The sequence below is a fragment of the Oncorhynchus kisutch genome, unplaced genomic scaffold (genome assembly GCF_002021735.2).
Source record: "Oncorhynchus kisutch isolate 150728-3 unplaced genomic scaffold, Okis_V2 scaffold4003, whole genome shotgun sequence".
NCBI lineage: Eukaryota > Metazoa > Chordata > Actinopteri > Salmoniformes > Salmonidae > Oncorhynchus > Oncorhynchus kisutch.
In genome coordinates, this window is record NW_022265948.1 from 32,501 (window position 1) to 55,414 (window position 22,914).

Here is a 22,914-nt window from a genome sequence, read left to right on the forward strand (position 1 = left end):
GGTAGCCTAGTGGTTAGAGTGTAGAGGCGGCAGGTAGCCTAGTGGTTAGAGGGTAGGGGAGGCAGGTAGCCTAGTGGTTAGAGTGTAGGGGAGGCAGGTAGCCTAGTGGTTAGAGTGTAGAGGCGGCAGGTAGCCTAGTGGTTAGAGTGTAGAGGAGGCAGGTAGCCTAGTGGTTAGAGTGTAGGGGAGGCAGGTAGCCTAGTGGTTAGAGTGTAGGGGTGGCAGGTAGTCTAGTGGTTAGAGTGTAGGGGCGGCAGGTAGCCTAGTGGTTAGAGTGTAGGGGCGACAGGGTAGCCTAGTGGTTAGAGTGTAGGGGAGGCAGGTGGTCTAGTGGTTAGAGTGTAGGGGCGACAGGGTAGCCTAGTGGTTAGAGTGTTGGACTAGTCACCGAAAGGTTGCAAGATCGAATCCCCGAGCTGACAAGGTACAAATCTGTCGTTCTGCCCCTGAACAGGCAGTTAACCCACTGTTCCTAGGCCGTCATTGAAAATAAGAATTTGTTCTTAACTGACTTGCCTGGTTAAATAAAGGTAAAAAATATATTTAAAAAAATTTAAAATTAAAAACATAACTGACAGTCATGTCATTTTCAGAAAGGCTTTGGCTCATTAAAAAGGACACTGTCACTTAACTTCTGACAAACAAACTTGACTACATTGCGAGGGAACTAGTAGTAGTTTTAGTTAACAGTTAATAGTAGTAGTTATGGTATGAACCAGAGCAGTCCTGTTAGTCCTGTTAGTCTATAGTAGTCATGGTATGAACCAGAGTAGTCCTGTTAGTCCTGTTAGTCTATAGTAGTTATGATATGAACCAGAGTAGTCCTGTTAGTCTATAGTAGTTATGGTATGAACCAGAGTAGTCCTGTTAGTCTGTAGTAGTTATGGTATGAACCAGAGTAGTCCTGTTAGTCTGTAGTAGTTATGGTACGAACCAGAGCAGTCCTGTTAGTCTATAGTAGTCATGGTATGAACCAGAGTAGTCCTGTTAGTCCTGTTAGTCTATAGTAGTTATGATATGAACCAGAGTAGTCCTGTTAGTCCTGTTAGTCTACACTAGTTATGGTATGAACCAGAGTAGTCCTGTTAGTCTACACTAGTTATGGTAAGAACCAGAGTAGTCCTGTTAGTCTACACTAGTTATGGTATGAACCAGAGTAGTCCTGTTAGTCTACACTAGTTATGGTATGAACCAGAGTAGTCCTGTTAGTCTACACTAGTTATGGTATGAACCAGAGTAGTCCTGTTAGTCCTGTTAGTCTGTAGTAGTGATGGTATGAACCAGAGTAGTCCGGTTAGTCTACAGTAGTTATGGTATGAACCAGAGTAGTCCTGTTAGTCATGGTATGAACCAGAGTAGTCCTGTTAGTCCTGTTAGTCTATAGTAGTTATGGTATGAACCAGAGTAGTCCTGTTAGTCTACAGTAGTTATGGTATGAACCAGAGTAGTCCTGTTAGTCTATAGTAGTTATGGTATGAACCAGAGTAGTCCTGTTAGTCTATAGTAGTTATGGTATGAACCAGAGTAGTCCTGTTAGTCTATAGTAGTTATGGTATGAACCAGAGTAGTCCTGTTAGTCTATAGTAGTTATGGTATGAACCAGAGTAGTCCTGTTAGTCTATAGTAGTGATGGTATGAACCAGAGTAGTCCTGTTAGTCTATAGTAGTGATGGTATGAACCAGAGTAGTCCTGTTAGTCTATAGTAGTTATGGTATGAACCAGAGTAGTCCTGTTAGTCTATAGTAGTTATGGTATGAACCAGAGTAGTCCTGTTAGTCCTGTTAGTCTATAATAGTTATGGTATGAACCAGAGTAGTCCTGTTAGTCTGTAGTAGTTATGGTATGAACCAGAGTAGTCCTGTTAGTCTATAGTAGTGATGGTATGAACCAGAGTAGTCCTGTTAGTCTATAGTAGTTATGGTATGAACCAGAGTAGTCCTGTTAGTCCTGTTAGTCTGTAGTAGTTATGGTATGAACCAGAGTAGTCCTGTTAGTCTGTAGTAGTGATGGTATGAACCAGAGTAGTCCTGTTAGTCTATAGTAGTTATGGTATGAACCAGAGTAGTCCTGTTAGTCTATAGTAGTTATGGTATGAACCAGAGTAGTCCTGTTAGTCTATAGTAGTGATGGTATGAACCAGAGTAGTCCTGTTAGTCTATAGTAGTCATGGTATGAACCAGAGTAGTCCTGTTAGTCTCTAGTAGTTATGGTATGAACCAGAGTAGTCCTGTTAGTCCTGTTAGTCTGTAGTAGTTATGGTATGAACCAGAGTAGTCCTGTTAGTCTATAGTAGTTATGGTATGAACCAGAGTAGTCCTGTTAGTCTGTAGTAGTTATGATATGAACCAGAGTAGTCCTGTTAGTCTGTAGTAGTTATGGTATGAACCAGAGTAGTCCTGTTAGTCTATAGTAGTCATGGTATGAACCAGAGTAGTCCTGTTAGTCTATAGTAGTTATGGTATGAACCAGAGTAGTCCTGTTAGTCCTGTTAGTCTGTAGTAGTTATGGTATGAACCAGAGTAGTCCTGTTAGTCTGTAGTAGTTATGGTACGAACCAGAGCAGTCCTGTTAGTCTATAGTAGTCATGGTATGAACCAGAGTAGTCCTGTTAGTCCTGTTAGTCTATAGTAGTTATGATATGAACCAGAGTAGTCCTGTTAGTCCTGTTAGTCTACACTAGTTATGGTATGAACCAGAGTAGTCCTGTTAGTCTACACTAGTTATGGTATGAACCAGAGTAGTCCTGTTAGTCTACACTAGTTATGGTATGAACCAGAGTAGTCCTGTTAGTCTACACTAGTTATGGTATGAACCAGAGTAGTCCTGTTAGTCTACAGTAGTTATGGTATGAACCAGAGTAGTCCTGTTAGTCATGGTATGAACCAGAGTAGTCCTGTTAGTCCTGTTAGTCTATAGTAGTTATGGTATGAACCAGAGTAGTCCTGTTAGTCTACAGTAGTTATGGTATGAACCAGAGTAGTCCTGTTAGTCTATAGTAGTTATGGTATGAACCAGAGTAGTCCTGTTAGTCTATAGTAGTTATGGTATGAACCAGAGTAGTCCTGTTAGTCTATAGTAGTTATGGTATGAACCAGAGTAGTCCTGTTAGTCTATAGTAGTTATGGTATGAACCAGAGTAGTCCTGTTAGTCTATAGTAGTGATGGTATGAACGAGAGTAGTCCTGTTAGTCTATAGTAGTTATGGTATGAACCAGAGTAGTCCTGTTAGTCCTGTTAGTCTGTAGTAGTTATGGTATGAACCAGAGTAGTCCTGTTAGTCTGTAGTAGTGATGGTATGAACCAGAGTAGTCCTGTTAGTCTATAGTAGTTATGGTATGAACCAGAGTAGTCCTGTTAGTCTATAGTAGTTATGGTATGAACCAGAGTAGTCCTGTTAGTCTATAGTAAAGATGGTATGAACCAGAGTAGTCCTGTTAGTCTATAGTAGTCATGGTATGAACCAGAGTAGTCCTGTTAGTCTCTAGTAGTTATGGTATGAACCAGAGTAGTCCTGTTAGTCCTGTTAGTCTGTAGTAGTTATGGTATGAACCAGAGTAGTCCTGTTAGTCTATAGTAGTTATGGTATGAACCAGAGTAGTCCTGTTAGTCTATAGTAGTCATGGTATGAACCAGAGTAGTCCTGTTAGTCTATAGTAGTTATGGTATGAACCAGAGTAGTCCTGTTAGTCCTGTTAGTCTATAGTAGTTATGGTATGAACCAGAGTAGTCCTGTTAGTCCTGTTAGTCTATAGTAGTTATGGTATGAACCAGAGTAGTCCTGTTAGTCTATAGTAGTTATGGTATGAACCAGAGTAGTCCTGTTAGTCTATAGTAGTCATGGTATGAACCAGAGTAGTCCTGTTAGTCTATAGTAGTTATGGTATGAACCAGAGTAGTCCTGTTAGTCCTGTTAGTCTATAGTAGTTATGGTATGAACCAGAGTAGTCCTGTTAGTCTATAGTAGTTATGGTATGAACCAGAGTAGTCCTGTTAGTCTATAGTAGTTATGGTATGAACCAGAGTAGTCCTGTTAGTCCTGTTAGTCTATAGTAGTTATGGTACGTACCGTATGACCAGAGTAGCGATGTGTTGTGTCTCTGAGCTGAGTGCTGTCATCTGTTGGTCAGAGAAAGAAGGTCGAACCCAAAGGTAGGAATACTCTGAGGACACCAGGTCAGACACAGAGGAGATATGACCCTAAGAGAGAGACAGAGACAGACACAGAGACAGGAGAAGGGTTGAACCCAAAGGTAGGAATACTCTGGAGCTACCAGCTCAGACAGAGAAGATATGTGAGTGAGACGGAAAGAGAGAGAGATGGTGACCTCCAGACAGACAGGCTCCACATTCTGCACTGGGCTGTGATATTCTCAAACTGGGAAAGTTGGAAGGCCAGAGGGATGAAGGGATTGTTTTTCAGCTGGTGAGAAGACCGACACAACAGCTGATGCCCCGTTACCTTGGTTACATCCAGTTACCTTGCACGCTGGTGTAGAACCCCTGTGATGAGGTCATAGTTACCTTGCGCAGGTGTAGAACCCCTGTGATGAGGTCATAGTTACCTTGCACGCAGGTGTAGAACCCCTGTGATGAGGTCATATTTACCTTGCACGCAGGTGTAGAACCCCTGTGATGAGGTCATAGTTACCTTGCGCGCAGGTGTAGAACCTGTGATGAGGTCATAGTTACCTTGCGCGCAGGTGTAGAACCTGTGATGAGGTCATAGTTACCTTGCGCGCAGGTGTAGAACCTGTGATGAGGTCATAGTTACCTTGCGCGCAGGTGTAGAACCTGTGATGAGGTCATAGTTACCTTGCGCGCAGGTGTAGAACCTGTGATGAGGTCATAGTTACCTTGCGCGCAGGTGTAGAACCTGTGATGAGGTCATAGTTACCTTGCGCGCAGGTGTAGAACCTGTGATGAGGTCATAGTTACCTTGCGCGCAGGTGTAGAACCTGTGATGAGGTCATAGTTACCTTGCGCGCAGGTGTAGAACCTGTGATGAGGTCATAGTTACCTTGCGCGCAGGTGTAGAACCCGTGATGAGGTCATAGTTACCTTGCGCGCAGGTGTAGAACCCGTGATGAGGTCATAGTTACCTTGCGCGCAGGTGTAGAACCCGTGATGAGGTCATAGTTACCTTGCGCGCAGGTGTAGAACCCCTGTGATGAGGTCATAGTTACCTTGCGCGCAGGTGTAGAACCCCTGTGATGAGGTCATAGTTACCTTGCGCGCAGGTGTAGAACCCCTGTGATGAGGTCATAGTTACCTTGCGCGCAGGTGTAGAACCCCTGTGATGAGGTCATAGTTACCTTGCGCGCAGGTGTAGAACCCTGTGATGAGGTCATAGTTACCTTGCGCAGGTGTAGAACCCTGTGATGAGGTCATAGTTACCTTGCGCAGGTGTAGAACCCCTGTGATGAGGTCATAGTTACCTTGCGCAGGTGTAGAACCCCTGTGATGAGGTCATAGTTACCTTGCGCAGGTGTAGAACCCCTGTGATGAGGTCATAGTTACCTTGCGCAGGTGTAGAACCCCTGTGATGAGGTCATAGTTACCTTGCACGCAGGTGTAGAACCCCTGTGATGAGGTCATAGTTACCTTGCACGCAGGTGTAGAACCCCTGTGATGAGGTCATAGTTACCTTGCACGCAGGTGTAGAACCCCTGTGATGAGGTCATAGTTACCTTGCACGCAGGTGTAGAACCCCTGTGATGAGGTCATAGTTACCTTGCACGCAGGTGTAGAACCCCTGTGATGAGGTCATAGTTACCTTGCACGCAGGTGTAGAACCCCTGTGATGAGGTCATAGTTACCTTGCACGCAGGTGTAGAACCCCTGTGATGAGGTCATAGTTACCTTGCACGCAGGTGTAGAACCCCTGTGATGAGGTCATAGTTACCTTGCACGCAGGTGTAGAACCCCTGTGATGAGGTCATAGTTACCTTGCGCGCAGGTGTAGAACCTGTGATGAGGTCATAGTTACCTTGCGCGCAGGTGTAGAACCTGTGATGAGGTCATAGTTACCTTGCGCGCAGGTGTAGAACCTGTGATGAGGTCATAGTTACCTTGCGCAGGTGTAGAACCTGTGATGAGGTCATAGTTACCTTGCGCGCAGGTGTAGAACCTGTGATGAGGTCATAGTTACCTTGCGCGCAGGTGTAGAACCTGTGATGAGGTCATAGTTACCTTGCGCGCAGGTGTAGAACCTGTGATGAGGTCATAGTTACCTTGCGCGCAGGTGTAGAACCCCTGTGATGAGGTCATAGTTACCTTGCGCAGGTGTAGAACCCCTGTGATGAGGTCATAGTTACCTTGCGCAGGTGTAGAACCCCTGTGATGAGGTCAGTTACCTTGCGCAGGTGTAGAACCCCTGTGATGAGGTCAGTTACCTTGCGCAGGTGTAGAACCCCTGTGATGAGGTCATAGTTACCTTGCGCGCAGGTGTAGAACCCCTGTGATGAGGTCATAGTTACCTTGCGCGCAGATGTAGAACCCCTGTGATGAGATCATAGTTACCTTGCGCGCAGGTGTAGAACCCCTGTGATGAGGTCATAGTTACCTTGCGCGCAGGTGTAGAACCCCTGTGATGAGGTCATAGTTACCTCGCGCAGGTGTAGAACCCCTGTGATGAGGTCATAGTTACCTTGCGCAGGTGTAGAACCCCTGTGATGAGGTCATAGTTACCTTGCGCAGGTGTAGAACCCCTGTGATGAGGTCATAGTTACCTTGCGCAGGTGTAGAACCCCTGTGATGAGGTCATAGTTACCTTGCGCAGGTGTAGAACCCCTGTGATGAGATCATAGTTACCTTGCGCAGGTGTAGAACCCCTGTGATGAGATCATAGTTACCTTGCGCAGGTGTAGAACCCCTGTGATGAGGTCATAGTTACCTTGCGCAGGTGTAGAACCCCTGTGATGAGGTCATAGTTACCTTGCGCAGGTGTAGAACCCCTGTGATGAGGTCAGTTACCTTGCGCAGGTGTAGAACCCCTGTGATGAGGTCAGTTACCTTGCGCAGGTGTAGAACCCCTGTGATGAGGTCATAGTTACCTTGCGCGCAGGTGTAGAACCCCTGTGATGAGGTCATAGTTACCTTGCGCGCAGATGTAGAACCCCTGTGATGAGATCATAGTTACCTTGCGCGCAGGTGTAGAACCCCTGTGATGAGGTCATAGTTACCTTGCGCGCAGGTGTAGAACCCCTGTGATGAGGTCATAGTTACCTCGCGCAGGTGTAGAACCCCTGTGATGAGGTCATAGTTACCTTGCGCAGGTGTAGAACCCCTGTGATGAGGTCATAGTTACCTTGCGCAGGTGTAGAACCCCTGTGATGAGGTCATAGTTACCTTGCGCAGGTGTAGAACCCCTGTGATGAGGTCATAGTTACCTTGCGCAGGTGTAGAACCCCTGTGATGAGATCATAGTTACCTTGCGCAGGTGTAGAACCCCTGTGATGAGATCATAGTTACCTTGCGCAGGTGTAGAACCCCTGTGATGAGGTCAGTTACCTTGCGCAGGTGTAGAACCCCTGTGATGAGGTCAGTTACCTTGCGCAGGTGTAGAACCCCTGTGATGAGGTCAGTTACCTTGCGCAGGTGTAGAACCCCTGTGATGAGGTCATAGTTACCTTGCGCAGGTGTAGAACCCCTGTGATGAGGTCATAGTTACCTTGCGCAGGTGTAGAACCCGTGTGATGAGGTCATAGTTACCTTGCGCAGGTGTAGAATCCGTGTGATGTAATCTGGTTGCAGAACATCCTGATCCTGGACCTGTGTCCCGTACACTTCCTGGATCCGCACCTGCAGATCCCTCACCAGCCAATCACATTGCACCGCGTCATCGATACGCTGCTGCAGGTGGATCCTGGGAGAACACAGAGTGGATTATTACTGAGATTACTAAGGACTGGTCTAGAGTGAGTTGTTAAGATAAGGGTGGTTAGGAGAAGAATTGAGAAAGCTGATCCTAGACCATTATGTGCTAGAACCAGGGGTGGGCGATGCCAGGCAGGACCCAGGGGTGGGCGATGCCAGGCAGGACCCAGGGGTGGGCGATGCCAGGCAGGACCCAGGGGGGGGCGATGCCAGGCAGGACCCAGGGGGGGGCGATGCCAGGCAGGACCCAGGGGGGGGCGATGCCAGGCAGGACCCAGGGGTGGGCGATGCCAGGCAGGACCCAGGGGTGGGCGATGCCAGGCAGGACCCAGGGGTGGGCGATGCCAGGCAGGACCCAGGGGTGGGCGATGCCAGGCAGGACCCAGGGGTGGGCGATGCCAGGCAGGACCCAGGGGTGGGCGATGCCAGGCAGGACCCAGGGGTGGGCGATGCCAGGCAGGACCCAGGGGTGGGCGATGCCAGGCAGGACCCAGGGGTGGGCGATGCCAGGCAGGACCCAGGGGTGGGCGATGCCAGGCAGGACCCAGGGGTGGGCGATGCCAGGCAGGACCCAGGGGTGGGCGATGCCAGGCAGGACCCAGGGGTGGGCGATGCCAGGCAGGACCCAGGGGTGGGCGATGCCAGGCAGGACCCAGGGGTGGGCGATGCCAGGCAGGACCCAGGGGTGGGCGATGCCAGGCAGGACCCAGGGGTGGGCGATGCCAGGCAGGACCCAGGGGTGGGCGATGCCAGTCAGGACCCAGGGGTGGGCGATGCCAGTCAGGACTCAGGGGTGGGCGATGCCAGTCAGGACTCAGGGGTGGGCGATGCCAGTCAGGACTCAGGGGTGGGCGATGCCAGTCAGGACTCAGGGGTGGGCGATGCCAGTCAGGACTCAGGGGTGGGCGATGCCAGTCAGGACTCAGGGGTCTGATTGGGGTCACACCTTCTCTCCATCTGATTAATTAAACTGCTTCTAAACTGAAGATCATGACGAGGCGATTATTGGAGTCATTTATCATGACTGGGCGATTATTGGAGTCATTTATCATGACTGAATGGGGGCAGGTCAGCAGACACAATATACAGGCAGAAATACACAGTGCAACAGCACCACCTGTTGCCAGGGTAACAGTCTCTTAGCTAACGTTCCACTCCCTGTGCTCCACTCCCTGCCCTGTACTCCACTCCCTGCCCTGTACTGTACTCCACTCCCTGTGCCTCACTCCCTGCCCTGTACTCCACACCCTGTACTCCACAACATGTGCTCCACTCCCTGCGCTCCACTCCCTGCGCTCCACTCCCTGCGCTCCCCTCCCCGCGCTCCACTCCCTGCGCTCCCCGTGCTCCACACCATGTGCCAAAGACACAGGACGTTCTGCCATCTCCAACTCTGAAGATTCTATCATTAATGAGCTTGAGGAGAACAGAGGAGTTGATCCTGATTCGATAACCCCTCGCTGCTATCCTCCAATCACAACGATTTAGGCAACTATTGGAACTATCACTGTTTAATCTCCACTGAAAGTGTTGCTCTCCGGTTGCTAAGCAACCATTTTTTGAGGGGGGTTCAGCCAGGTAAAACCAGTGTGAAAAGTTGCAAGCTCACGTCTAAATTCGCAGAGTAAATACGTACTGTAATTCCAACCACAAAACGTCTTAGGCCTTGATTTTAAGAATCAAAATAAGCAACAGCTTACCTAGCTAACAGCTAAATGTTGGTTTTTGATTTTGTAATATAATTATATTTGAGGCTCCGCATGTTGTCATGGAAAATATGAATGTTATTTTCAAACAACCATAGAGCGACTCAGCCGTAAACCATCTGCGTACTGAACGTTGAGATCGCCAGAGACCCCGTCTCTATGGCAACGACAAGGAGTGGCATGTGAACTAAAGAGACTGGTGCTCAGACTACACTCCCTGGTGGCTGAGTTAAGAGCCCCAGAGCAACAGGGACAAACCTACTATGGCTTCTACCCTTTAACTAAACTCAACCTTGAGGTTTGACAGCAGCCAGCCTACAGAACCCGTGGAGGGAGGAGAGAGATGGACACACAGAGACAGACAGACAGGTAGTGTAGTTGTTAAACTCAGGTAGTTTGTCCAGGTCTAGCAGGGAGGAGAGAGATGGACACACAGAGACAGACAGGTAGTGTAGTTGTTAAACTCAGGTAGTTTGTCCAGGTCTAGCAGGGAGGAGAGAGATGGACACACAGAGACAGACAGGTAGTGTAGTTGTTAAACTCAGGTAGTTTGTCCAGGTCTAGCAGGGAGGAGAGAGATGGAAACACAGAGAGAGACAGGTAGTGTAGTTGTTAAACTCAGGTAGTTTGTCCAGGTCTAGCAGGGAGGGGAGAGATGGACACACAGAGACAGACAGGTAGTGTAGTTGTTAAACTCAGGTAGTTTGTCCAGGTCTAGCAGGGAGGAGAGAGATGGACACACAGAGACAGACAGGTAGTGTAGTTGTTAAACTCAGGTAGTTTGTCCAGGTCTAGCAGGGAGGGGAGAGATGAACACACAGAGACAGACAGGTAGTGTAGTTGTTAAACTCAGGTAGTTTGTCCAGGTCTAGCAGGGAGGAGAGAGATGGACACACAGAGAGAGACAGGTAGTGTAGTTGTTAAACTCAGGTAGTTTGTCCAGGTCTAGCAGGGAGGGGAGAGATGGACACACACAGAGAGACAGGTAGTGTAGTTGTTAAACTCAGGTAGTTTGTCCAGGTCTAGCAGGGAGGAGAGAGATGGACACACAGAGAGAGAGAGACAGGTAGTGTAGTTGTTAAACTCAGGTAGTTTGTCCAGGTCTAGCAGGGAGGAGAGAGATGGACACACAGAGAGAGACAGACAGGTAGTGTAGTTGTTAAACTCAGGTAGTTTGTCCAGGTCTAGCAGGGAGGAGAGAGATGGAAACACAGAGAGAGACAGGTAGTGTAGTTGTTAAACTCAGGTAGTTTGTCCAGGTCTAGCAGGGAGGGGAGAGATGGACACACAGAGACAGACAGGTAGTGTAGTTGTTAAACTCAGGTAGTTTGTCCAGGTCTAGCAGGGAGGAGAGAGATGGACACACAGAGACAGACAGGTAGTGTAGTTGTTAAACTCAGGTAGTTTGTCCAGGTCTAGCAGGGAGGGGAGAGATGAACACACAGAGACAGACAGGTAGTGTAGTTGTTAAACTCAGGTAGTTTGTCCAGGTCTAGCAGGGAGGAGAGAGATGGACACACAGAGAGAGACAGGTAGTGTAGTTGTTAAACTCAGGTAGTTTGTCCAGGTCTAGCAGGGAGGGGAGAGATGGACACACACAGAGAGACAGGTAGTGTAGTTGTTAAACTCAGGTAGTTTGTCCAGGTCTAGCAGGGAGGAGAGAGATGGACACACAGAGAGAGAGAGACAGGTAGTGTAGTTGTTAAACTCAGGTAGTTTGTCCAGGTCTAGCAGGGAGGAGAGAGATGGACACACAGAGAGAGACAGACAGGTAGTGTAGTTGTTAAACTCAGGTAGTTTGTCCAGGTCTAGCAGGGAGGAGAGAGATGGACACACAGAGAGAGACAGACAGGTAGTGTAGTTGTTAAACTCAGGTAGTTTGTCCAGGTCTAGCAGGGAGGGGAGAGATGGACACACAGAGAGAGACAGACAGGTAGTGTACTTGTTAAACTCAGGTAGTTTGTCCAGGTCTAGCAGGGAGGGGAGAGACACAGAGACAGACAGACAGGTAGTGTAGTTGTTAAACTCAGGTAGTTTGTCCAGGTCTAGCAGGGAGGGGAGAGATGAACACACAGAGACAGACAGACAGGTAGTGTACTTGTTAAACTCAGGTAGTTTGTCCAGGTCTAGCAGGGCAGAGTGGGTGGTGATCTTGGACGGGTTGAACTCCGCGATCAGTTCCTCCATCTTACGACCAACACGGTTACCTGCAGGATGACATTCATTTAGGATGCTTCTCAAATGGCACCCTACCACTACATCTGACCCCTATTCCCTCTATAGTCCACTACATCTGACCCCTATTCCCTCTATAGTCCACTACTTCTGACTCCTATTCCCTCTATAGTCCACAACTTCTGACTCCTATTCCCTCTATAGTCCACTACTTCTGACTCCTATTCCCTGTATAGTCCACTACTTCTGACTCCTATTCCCTGTATAGTCCACTACTTCTGACCCCTATTCCCTGTATAGTCCACTACTTCTGACTCCTATATAGTCCACTACTTCTGACCCCTATTCCCTCTATAGTCCACTACTTCTGACTCCTATTCCCTCTATAGTCCACTACATCTGACTCCTATTCCCTCTGTAGTCCACTACTTCTGACTCCTATTCCCTCTATAGTCCACTACTTCTGACTCCTATTCCCTGTATAGTCCACTACTTCTGACTCCTATTCCCTGTATAGTCCACTACTTCTGACTCCTATTCCCTCTATAGTCCACTACTTCTGACTCCTATTCCCTCTATAGTCCACTACTTCTGACCCCTATTCCCTCTATAGTCCACTACTTCTGACTCCTATTCCCTCTATAGTCCACTACTCCTGACTCCTATTCCCTCTATAGTCCACTACATCTGACTCCTATTCCCTCTATAGTCCACTACTTCTGACTCCTATTCCCTCTATAGTCCACTACTTCTCTGTATAAAGATATCCCCCTGCCTCTCTCCCCCTCCCTCTCTTACTGTTGAAGCCAGATCCACAGTGTGTGGTGATATCCAGTAGTGCTTCAGGTAGGGCCCCACTCCTCTGGAAACTCTGTATGTAGATATCTCCTTGTCTCTTGGAGAGCTTACTGCCATCTCTGTTGAGGAGGAGAGGAAGGTGTCCGAACACCGGGGGCTTCCAGCCAAGAGCCCTGGAATAACAATAACATAACCAGGGGGCTTCCATCCCAGAGCCCTGGAATAACAACAATAACATAACCAGAGGGCTTCCAGCCCAGATCCCTGGAATAACAACAATAACATAACCAGGGGGCTTCCAGCCCAGAGCCCTGAAATAACAATAACTTAACATAACATAACCAGGGGGCTTCCAGCCCAGAGCCCTGGAATAACAACATAACCAGGGGGCTTCCAGCCCAGAGCCCTGAAATAACAACAATAACATAACCAGGGGGCTTCCAGCCCAGAGCCCTGAAATAACAACAATAACATAACCAGGGGGCTTCCAGCCCAGAGCCCTGGAATAACAACAATAACATAACCAGGGGGCTTCCAGCCCAGAGCCCTGGAATAACAACAATAACATAACCAGGGGGCTTCCAGCCCAGAGCCCTGGAATAACAACAATAACATAACCAGGGGGCTTCCAGCCCAGAGCCCTGGAATAACAACAATAACATAACCAGGGGGCTTCCAGCCCAGAGCCCTGGAATAACAACAATAACATAACCAGGGGGCTTCCAGCCCAGAGCCCTGGAATAACAACAATAACATAACCAGGGGGCTTCCAGCCTGGTGGTCGTCTACTACGTTAGCCAGGTGTGTGTGTGTGTCTAGTGGGAATCCCACCGGTGTGTGTGTGTGTACCTGTACAGCAGCAGGTGTGTGTGTACCTGTACAGCAGCAGGTGTTTGGAGGTAGAGATGAGCCACTCTGATCCTCTCAGGACGTGGCTGACCTTCATCAGGTGGTCGTCTACTACGTTAGCCAGGTGATAGGTGGGGAAACCATCAGCTTTCAACACGACAGGGTCTCCTTCAACCTAGAGCAGGTGCAGAAACTATTCACCCCCTTTGACTTTCCCCCACGTTTTGTTGTGTTGCAGCCTGAATTCAAAAATTTTAATTGATATTTTTGTCCGTCACTGGCCAACACACAACATCCCATAATGTCAATGTGGAATTCTGTTATTCTATTTTTTTTATACAAATTAATTTTAAAAAAATGAAAAGCTGAAATGTCTTGAGTCAATAAGTGTTCAACCCCTTTGTTACGACAAGTCTAAATCAGTTCAGGAGTAAAAATGTCCTTTAACAAGTCACATAATAAGTTGCTTGGACTCATTCTGTGTACAATAATAGTGTTTATCATGATTCTTTTGAATGACTACCTCATCTCTGTTCCCCACACATACAATTTATCTGTATTTCAGTGAATTTCAAAACACAGATTCAACCACAAAGACCAGGGAGGTTTTCCAATGCCTCGCAAAGAAGGGCCCCTATTGGGAGATGGGTAAAACAAAAATTAAAAAGCAGATTGAATATCCTTTTGGGAAGAGAAAGGGGTAGATGTTATCTATCCATCTACTACATTTTCCAGGTGGGGAACCGTCAGATTAACACGGGGTCTCCTTCAACCTGGGATGGGAGGTGGAGTTTCAATTATATGTGTGTTTTTGAAATAAGAAAAGCACTTTCAAATCTGAGGTTACTTGTTGCCGGGGCGTCGGAAATTAATTATTTTAAAAAAATGCCACACTTGCTTGCCAGTACAGCCTGTGTTTATCTATCTCACATATCTGCTGGTTTACCTGGGCCACCTCATGACGGTTCCACCCGAAGACCAGGTCGTTGAAGGGTTCTACCCCAGACTCCAGTCGGAACCTGATCACATGGGGGACCTTCTGATCCAGCTTCTCCTCTAGCTGGTCTGGGCGGAGGTGTCTGCAACGGTTGTCATACCTGCAGTAGAGGAATGTTCAGTTACGTGTGTGAGTGAGTCTGTCTATTTAAACACGTCCGTGAATGTGCTCCCGAGGAGGCGCAGCGGGTCGAAGGCACTGCATCTCAGTGCTAGAGGCGTCACTACAGACCCTGGTTCGATTCCAGGCTGTATCACAACCCGGCTGTTATTGGGAGTTCCATAGGGCGGGGCCGCACAATTGGCCCAGCGTCGTCCGGGTTTGGCCGAGGTAGGCCGTCATTGTAAATAAGAATTTGTTAACCGACTTGCCTAGTTAAATAAAAGTGAAATCAAATAAATAAAAAGTGTGTGTTTAGTCAACTCACCGCGGTGTCTGTCCGCTGCGTAGGGCCTCTCTCTTCAGTAATTCTAGCCTCTGCTGGCTGCAGAAGCAGCGGTAGGCCTTCCCTGTCTGGACCAGGGAGTCAGCAGCCTGGCTGTACAGGGACAGCCTCTGGGACTGGAGGTAGGGACCGTACTGGCCTCCTCCACGGGGACTCTCGTCTGGGGGGATACCTGGGGAGGGTAGGATGGAGATGGACGGTATCCATGTTAGCCCCCATTATTACATGGGCAAAAATGCAATTATGACTGGTCGGAGTCCACAGCGTGTTCTAGAATGTAAACAATGCTGTGGAACTGAATGTCTAGAATCTGAATTAGATTCCAAATACTTGGAATGTGTTGGAACATTCACGGGTGCTAATGTCTGTTGTAAAAGTTGGCCAAACTCCTTAATATCTAAATATGTCTCTGCTTCTACCAGCCCACCCCAGGATGAACTCTACAGACTCAGCCACTCCCTACACCAGTCTGCTCTGGTCTGTGTTTAGGTGTGTGTGTGTGTGTTATTAAGTCTGTCCTACCAGCCCACTCCAACATGTCCTCTATAGACTCTGCAGCTCCCGGCACCAGTCTGCTCTGATCTGTGTGTAGGTGTGTGTGTGTAGGTGTGTGTGTGTGTAGGTGTGTTATTAAGTCTGTCCTACCAGCCCACTCCAACATGTCCTCTATAGACTCTGCAGCTCCCGGCACCAGTCTGCTCTGATCTGTGTGTAGGTGTGTAGGTGTGTGTGTGTAGGTGTGTTATTAAGTCTGTCCTACCAGCCCACTCCAACATGTCCTCTATAGACTCTACAGCTCCCGGCACCAGTCTGCTCTGATCTGTGTGTAGGTGTGTGTGTGTAGGTGTGTGTGTGTAGGTGTGTAGGTGTGTAGGTGTGTTATTAAGTCTGTCCTACCAGCCCACTCCAACATGTCCTCTATAGACTCTACAGCTCCCGGCACCAGTCTGCTCTGATCTGTGTGTAGGTGTGTGTGTGTAGGTGTGTAGGTGTGTGTGTGTAGGTGTGTGTGTGTAGGTGTGTAGGTGTGTGTGTGTAGGTGTGTTATTAAGTCTGTCCTACCAGCCCACTCCAACATGTCCTCTATAGACTCTACAGCTCCCGGCACCAGTCTGCTCTGATCTGTATCTTCCATACGTAAGATGAAGGTCCCTCCGTACTTCTTAGCGTAGATATAGTTGTAGAGAGCTGTACGTAGTCCCCCCAGGTGTAGGAAACCTAGAGAGACACGGGTTAATTATAGTTGTAGAGAGCTGTACGCAGTCCCCCCAGGTGTAGGAAACCTAGAGAGACACGGGTTAATTATAGTTGTAGAGAGCTGTACGCAGTCCCCCCAGGTGTAGGAAACCTAGAGAGACACGGGTTAATTATAGTTGTAGAGAGCTGTACGCAGTCCCCCCAGGTGTAGGAAACCTAGAGAGACACGGGTTAATTATAGTTGTAGAGAGCTGTACGCAGTCCCCCCAGGTGTAGGAAACCTAGAGAGACACAGGTTAATTATAGTTGTAGAGAGCTGTACGCAGTCCCCCCAGGTGTAGGAAACCTAGAGAGACACGGGTTAATTATAGTTGTAGAGAGCTGTACGCAGTCCCCCCAGGTGTAGGAAACCTAGAGAGACACGGGTTAATTATAGTTGTAGAGAGCTGTACGCAGTCCCCCCAGGTGTAGGAAACCTAGAGAGACACGGGTTAATTATAGTTGTAGAGAGCTGTACGCAGTCCCCCCAGGTGTAGGAAACCTAGAGAGACACGGGTTAATTATAGTTGTAGAGAGCTGTACGCAGTCCCCCCAGGTGTAGGAAACCTAGAGAGACACGGGTTAATTATAGTTGTAGAGAGCTGTACGCAGTCTCCCCCCAGGTGTAGGAAACCTAGAGAGACACGGGTTAATTATAGTTGTAGAGAGCTGTACGCAGTCCCCCCAGGTGTAGGAAACCTAGAGAGACACGGGTTAATTATAGTTGTAGAGAGCTGTACGCAGTCCCCCCAGGTGTAGGAAACCTAGAGAGACACGGGTTAATTATAGTTGTAGAGAGCTGTACGCAGTCCCCCCAGGTGTAGGAAACCTAGAGAGACACGGGTTAATTATAGTTGTAGAGAGCTGTACGCAGTCCCCCCAGGTGTAGGAAACCTAGAGAGACACGGGTTAATTATAGTTGTAGAGAGCTGTACGCAGTCCCCCCAGGTGGAGGAAACCTAGAGAGACACGGGTTAATTATAGTTGTAGAGAGCTGTACGCAGTCCCCCCAGGTGGAGGAAACCTAGAGGTTAATTATAGTTAGTCTACATGGTGTACCCCCCCCCCCCCCAGGTGTAGGAAACATAGAGGTTAATTATAGTTAGTCTACATGGTGTACCCCCCCCCAGGTGTAGGAAACCTAGAGGTTAATTATAGTTAGTTAGTCTACATGGTGTACCCCCCCCAGGTGTAGGAAACCTAGAGGTTAATTATAGTTAGTTAGTCAACATGAAGTACCCCCCCCCCCCCCCCCAGGTGTAGGAAACATAGAGGTTAATTATAGTTAGTTAGTCTACATGGTGTACCCCCCCCCCAGGTAGAGGAAACCTAGAGGTTAATTATAGTTAGTCTACATGGTGTAGGAAAACCTAGAGGTTAATTATAGTTAGTCTACATGGTGTAGGAAACCTAGAGGTTAATTATAGTTAGTCTACATGGTGTACCCCCCCCCCCCCCCAGGAAACCTAGAGGTTAATTATGGTTAGTCTACATGGTGTACCCCCCCCCCCAGGTGTAGGAAACCTAGAGGTTAATTATAGTTAGTTTGTCTACGTGGTATTACTACTACTGTACTGCACTACACAAACAGACCAAGGGGTCAATTATAGCTAGTTTGTTGTACAGTAAAGCACAGATAGCTGGCATCCCAAATGGCACCATAGTCCCTACATAAGTAAGTAGCCTCGTCAGAGCCAAAATGGCACCCTAGTCCCTACATAAGTAAGTAGCCTCGTCAGAGCCAAAATGGCACCCTAGTCCCTACATAAGTAAGCAGCCTTGTCAGAGCCAAAATGGCACCCTAGTCCCTACATTAGTAGCCTCGTCAGAGCCAAAATGGCACCCTAGCCCCTACATAAGTAAGTAGCCTCGTCAGAGCCAAAATGGCACCCTAGTCCCTACATAAGTAAGTAGCCTCGTCAGAGCCAAAATGGCACCCTAGTCCCTACATAAGTAAGCAGCCTTGTCAGAGCCAAAATGGCACCCTAGTCCCTACATTAGTAGCCTCATCAGAGCCAAAATGGCACCCTAGCCCCTACATAAGTAAGTAGCCTCGTCAGAGCCAAAATGGCACCCTAGTCCCTACATAAGTAAGTAGCCTTGTCAGAGCCAAGATGGCACACTAGTCCCTACATAAGTAAGTAGCCTCGTCAGAGCCAAAATGGCCACTAGGGCCCGTGCAGTGTCGCATCACTGTAACAGTCCCGCTAGGTGGCATCACTGTCACAGTAGTGTTATAGCAGGTACAGGTTATATATCTGCGTCCCTAATCTCTGTAGTGTACTCCTTTTAGCCACGGCTCAAAACCAACCACCAACCCAAGGGTTGTAGAGATATATGCACTGTGCAGGTTTTAACCCAGCACTAACACACCTGATTATTCATCCGATTGTTTAGCTATTAACAGCCAGTCGTGGGTTCAAATCCCAATCAGTCTACACCCCCCCCAAACAAATTCGTTGCATTACTTTACCTGTTGGACTCGGAGCGAACCTCACTCTCACATCCCCATGTTCATGCTGATGACCAACCTCGTCACATTCAGATGAAAAGCATCTCTTCTGCGAGCTATTCAACCCAATGTATTGTTGCTTTCCGCCGTGTCCACCACTGCGGTTGAAAGTCAATGTGTTCTTCAACAACACTGGGGTATCGACTTTACGGACGCTCCTTCCGGTACTGTATTGGCAACACCGCGTACACGTTTTTATTGGGAGGCATCTGGATGGTGTGCTGAAATGTATAAACGATGACAGGAGCATGATAATAATTAGCTAACTATCGAAGTTACAAAACAAAGTGATCCATGTGTTCCACTCGCTACAGAGACAGCTAGCTAGCTACCGAAGTTATTGAAGGCGGAAACGTTTAGCACCACAAGGAGAGGAGCGTCTTTGTGAGAGGGGGGAAACAAAATCCTTCTACCGATGTTTGCTGTTTAGGATCGATTTGCGTTGTTGATTTAATCGTGTCTGAAGTTGACTGTTAAAACTGTACCCCCGGCCCTCGACACATGCCAATCACGTGACGTCATCACACCACTTCCTGGTTTGCTCTGTTCAAAAATAAAAGTCCCCCCACCGATAAAAGCGCAGTGTGAAAACCTTAAATGATGGAACTATTGATACCCAGAACACAAAGAGTGGTCGAATCAGAATCAGAATCCGAATCCGGAACGAATGTATATTATTTAGAAAATCGTTTTATGACGCAACACTTTCTGCACATTGTTGTAAACAATTCGCTTTATTGACTATAGTATAAGCTTATGTCTAAAGCATCTTAGATAATCGCCTCGATTCAGTTTTTGACAGCAAAAAAAAGGGTCATCATTGATGACCAGCAGATGTCACTAATGTGGATTGTGTTAAAGCTCAGCGTAATGAACAATCATAAGGCACAATTTGGTGAAAGCCCCGATGGCTTCCACTAATGTGGATTGTGTTAAAGCTCAGCGAAAATGAACAATCATAAGGCACAATTTGGTGAAAGCCTCGTTTTCCCATCACTAGAACATCTTACCCTGAGAGGTTCGCTGTGGGTGTGAACAATTATAATTGTAACATAGTTGATTGACGACTGTTGTAAACAGGCTGAAGGAACCTTTATTAAGGGTAACTAAGGTATGACACCGCACCTCCACCGGTTTCCTAGGAAATGGTGGAACATTCAGTCATCTGTAACATTCCTTGCCAGGGGACAGAGAGGAAGCCATGCAGAGACAGTGCTGCTGTCTCCAATGGGTGTATATTCAGTATTCACCTTGCCAGAAGACACCGGCCCAACCTTCACGCTTGTTTACACTGCACTGGAGTCGGAATCCAATCATCTCTGCATTAAGACACTGTGGCGCCTGCGCTAGATATGGGGCAGAAAACAAACCTCAGTGCAGGGTGGGATATGCCACTGTACTCCACATTGTACCTTTATCAACACTGCTCCATCGAGAAGATTGAAATACTGCCAGTTTTCCCAGAAAACTGCTCTTGTTTTGCTCATGCTAGCTAGCAGGAACCACAGCAGCCTTCGTTGACGTTGTCATTCCAAAATGGCTGCCGTGGCAACTACTAGCTAGCAGGAGGACGAAAAGGGGAAAACTAGCAGTACTTCAATCTTCTCAATGGGCGCAGTGTGGACAGGTGGCACATCCCATCCCCGCATTGAGGTACGTTTTCAGACCTATATCTTGCGCTGGCTCCACGGTGTCTTAATGTAACCACGATTGGTCTCTGACCCCAGTGCAGCTCAGTGTCTTGATGTAACCACGATTGGTCTCTGACCCCAGTGCAGCTCAGTGTCTTAATGTAACCATGATGGCTCTCTGACCCCAGTGCAGCTCAGTGTCTTGATGTAACCATGATGGCTCTCTGACCCCAGTGCAGCTCAGTGTCTTGATGTAACCATGACGGCTCTCTGACCCCAGTGCAGCTCAGTGTCTTGATGTAACCATGATGATTCTCTGACCCCAGTGCAGCTCAGTGTCTTAATGTAACCATGACGACTCTCTGACCCCAGTGCAGCTCAGTGTCTTAATGTAACCATGACGACTCTCTGACCCCAGTGCAGCTCAGTGTCTTGATGTAACCATGACGACTCTCTGACCCCAGTGCAGCTCAGTGTCTTAATGTAACCATGACGGCTCTCTGACCCCAGTGCAGCTCAGTGTCTTAATGTAACCATGACGGCTCTCTGACCCCAGTGCAGCTCAGTGTCTTAATGTAACCATGACGACTCTCTGACCCCAGTGCAGCTCAGTGTCTTAATGTAAACATGATGACTCTCTGACCCCAGTGCAGCTCAGTGTCTTGATGTAACCACGATGACTCTCTGACCCCAGTGCAGCTCAGTGTCTTGATGTAACCATGATGGCTCTCTGACCCCAGTGCAGCTCAGTGTCTTGATGTAACCACGATGACTCTCTGACCCCAGTGCAGCTCAGTGTCTTGATGTAACCATGACGGCTCTCTGACCCCAGTGCAGCTCAGTGTCTTAATGTAACCACGATGACTCTCTGACCCCAGTGCAGCTCAGTGTCTTGATGTAACCACGATGACTCTCTGACCCCAGTGCAGCTCAGTGTCTTGATGTAACCATAACGGCTCTCTGACCCCAGTGCTGCTCAGTGTCTTAATGTAACCATGACGACTCTCTGACCCCAGTGATGCTCAGTGTAAACAAGTGTAATGGTAGTGAGCAGACATCTATACATCGACACTATTAAAATAAACATATTTTTCAGTGGTGGCCTATAGAGGACAAACTGGTATTATATCACCACACAATCAACTTGAACTGGTTAGTCTTGATTCATCATTTGAAGCAGAGACACACTTCCCGTATGAGAGGAAGTTTCCCATCCAGATCCAACTTGATCTCCCTGGGACATCTTTATTGGTTTTGTTGATCTTTATCATCATGATATCACCAATAACATTTACCATCATCACCAATACCATTTACCATCATCACCACAAACACTGATATCAACAATAACATTTACCATCATAACCACAAACACTGATATAACATTTACCATCATCACCAATAACACTGATATAATCAATAACATTTACCATCATCACCAATAACATTTACCATCATCACCACAAACACTGATATAATCAATAACATTTACCATCATCACCAATAACATTTACCATCATCACCACAAACACTGATATAACCAATAACATTTACCATCATCACCAATAACACTGATATAATCAATAACATTTACCATCATCACCAATAACACTGATATAACCAATAACATTTACCATCATCACCAATAACACTGATATAACCAATAACATTTACCATCATCACCACAAACACTGATATAACCAATAACATTTACCATCATAACCACAAACACTGATATAATCAATAACATTTACCATCATCACCACAAACACTGATATAATCAATAACATTTACCATCATCACCAATAACACTGATATAATCAATAACATTTACCATCATCACCAATAACACTGATATAATCAATAACATTTACCATCATCACCAATAACATTTACCATCATCACCAATAACATTTACCATCATCACCACAAACACTGATATAACCAATAACATTTACCATCATCACCAATAACATTTACCATCATCACCAATAACATACACACTCACCCAGGAACACACACACTTTATAGCGCATAAAACAACATATAAAACTAGGGGGTTTCAGGTGTCTGGATACAACAGCCGCAGGGCGTTGTCAGTTTAACCATGGATCAGTGTGTTACTGTATTCAAAGGGCAACTGTACACACACACAGACAGAGAGAGAGACACACACACACACACACACACAGAGACACACACACAAAGACAGAGAGACACACACACACAGAGAGAGACACGCACACACAGAGAGAGACACGCACACACAGAGACACACACACAAAGACAGAGAGACACACACACACACAGAGAGAGACACGCACACACAGAGAGAGAGAGAGACACACACACACAGAGAGAGAGAGAGACACACCTATAGAGCAGTAGCATGCCTCAGGCCCTTATAACTAGAGATGATACACACCCTCTTGTTCATTCACAACATCATCTTGTGTCTTGAGGAAACACAGCAGCTTACTGGTTGACCTGCGTCTCAGCTATCAGTACACCTTCACAGAGACAGACGGAGGAAGCAACCCAACACTAACACACCTACCGACCTGACTGACTGACACGGCTAACACCTTCATCAGGTAAAGCTTTGATTACTCCCTTCATTATAAAAGCCTATAAGCCTATATGCGTATAAAGCCTATATGCGTATAAAGCCTATAAGCCTATATGCGTA

At 47.3% G+C, this 22,914-nt stretch overlaps 1 protein-coding gene across 3 annotated transcripts in view; it reads right to left on the minus strand.

The window, feature by feature from the left end:
• The window catches only part of LOC116352790 (probable glutamate--tRNA ligase, mitochondrial), a 21,692-nt gene extending 2,552 nt beyond the window's left edge, over nucleotides 1–19,140 (minus strand). The window contains exons 1-9 of one of the 3 annotated variants that reach the window (XM_031821630.1): nucleotides 18,556–19,138; nucleotides 15,909–16,064; nucleotides 14,829–15,018; nucleotides 14,351–14,501; nucleotides 13,431–13,579; nucleotides 12,556–12,728; nucleotides 11,681–11,789; nucleotides 7,712–7,865; nucleotides 4,068–4,198 (exon numbers count right to left, since the gene is read on the minus strand). In XM_031821630.1, coding sequence (XP_031677490.1) covers nucleotides 4,068–4,198; nucleotides 7,712–7,865; nucleotides 11,681–11,789; nucleotides 12,556–12,728; nucleotides 13,431–13,579; nucleotides 14,351–14,501; nucleotides 14,829–15,018; nucleotides 15,909–16,064; nucleotides 18,556–18,844 — 1,502 coding nt within the window. In that variant the 5' untranslated portion in view covers nucleotides 18,845–19,138. Of the gene's footprint in view, nucleotides 1–4,067; nucleotides 4,199–7,711; nucleotides 7,866–11,680; nucleotides 11,790–12,555; nucleotides 12,729–13,430; nucleotides 13,580–14,350; nucleotides 14,502–14,828; nucleotides 15,019–15,368; nucleotides 15,586–15,908; nucleotides 16,065–18,555 lie in introns of those variants that run through there. The other 2 variants (XM_031821631.1, XM_031821632.1) reach the window with 2 other exon arrangements.
• Nucleotides 19,141–22,914: the final 3,774 nt, after the last annotated feature.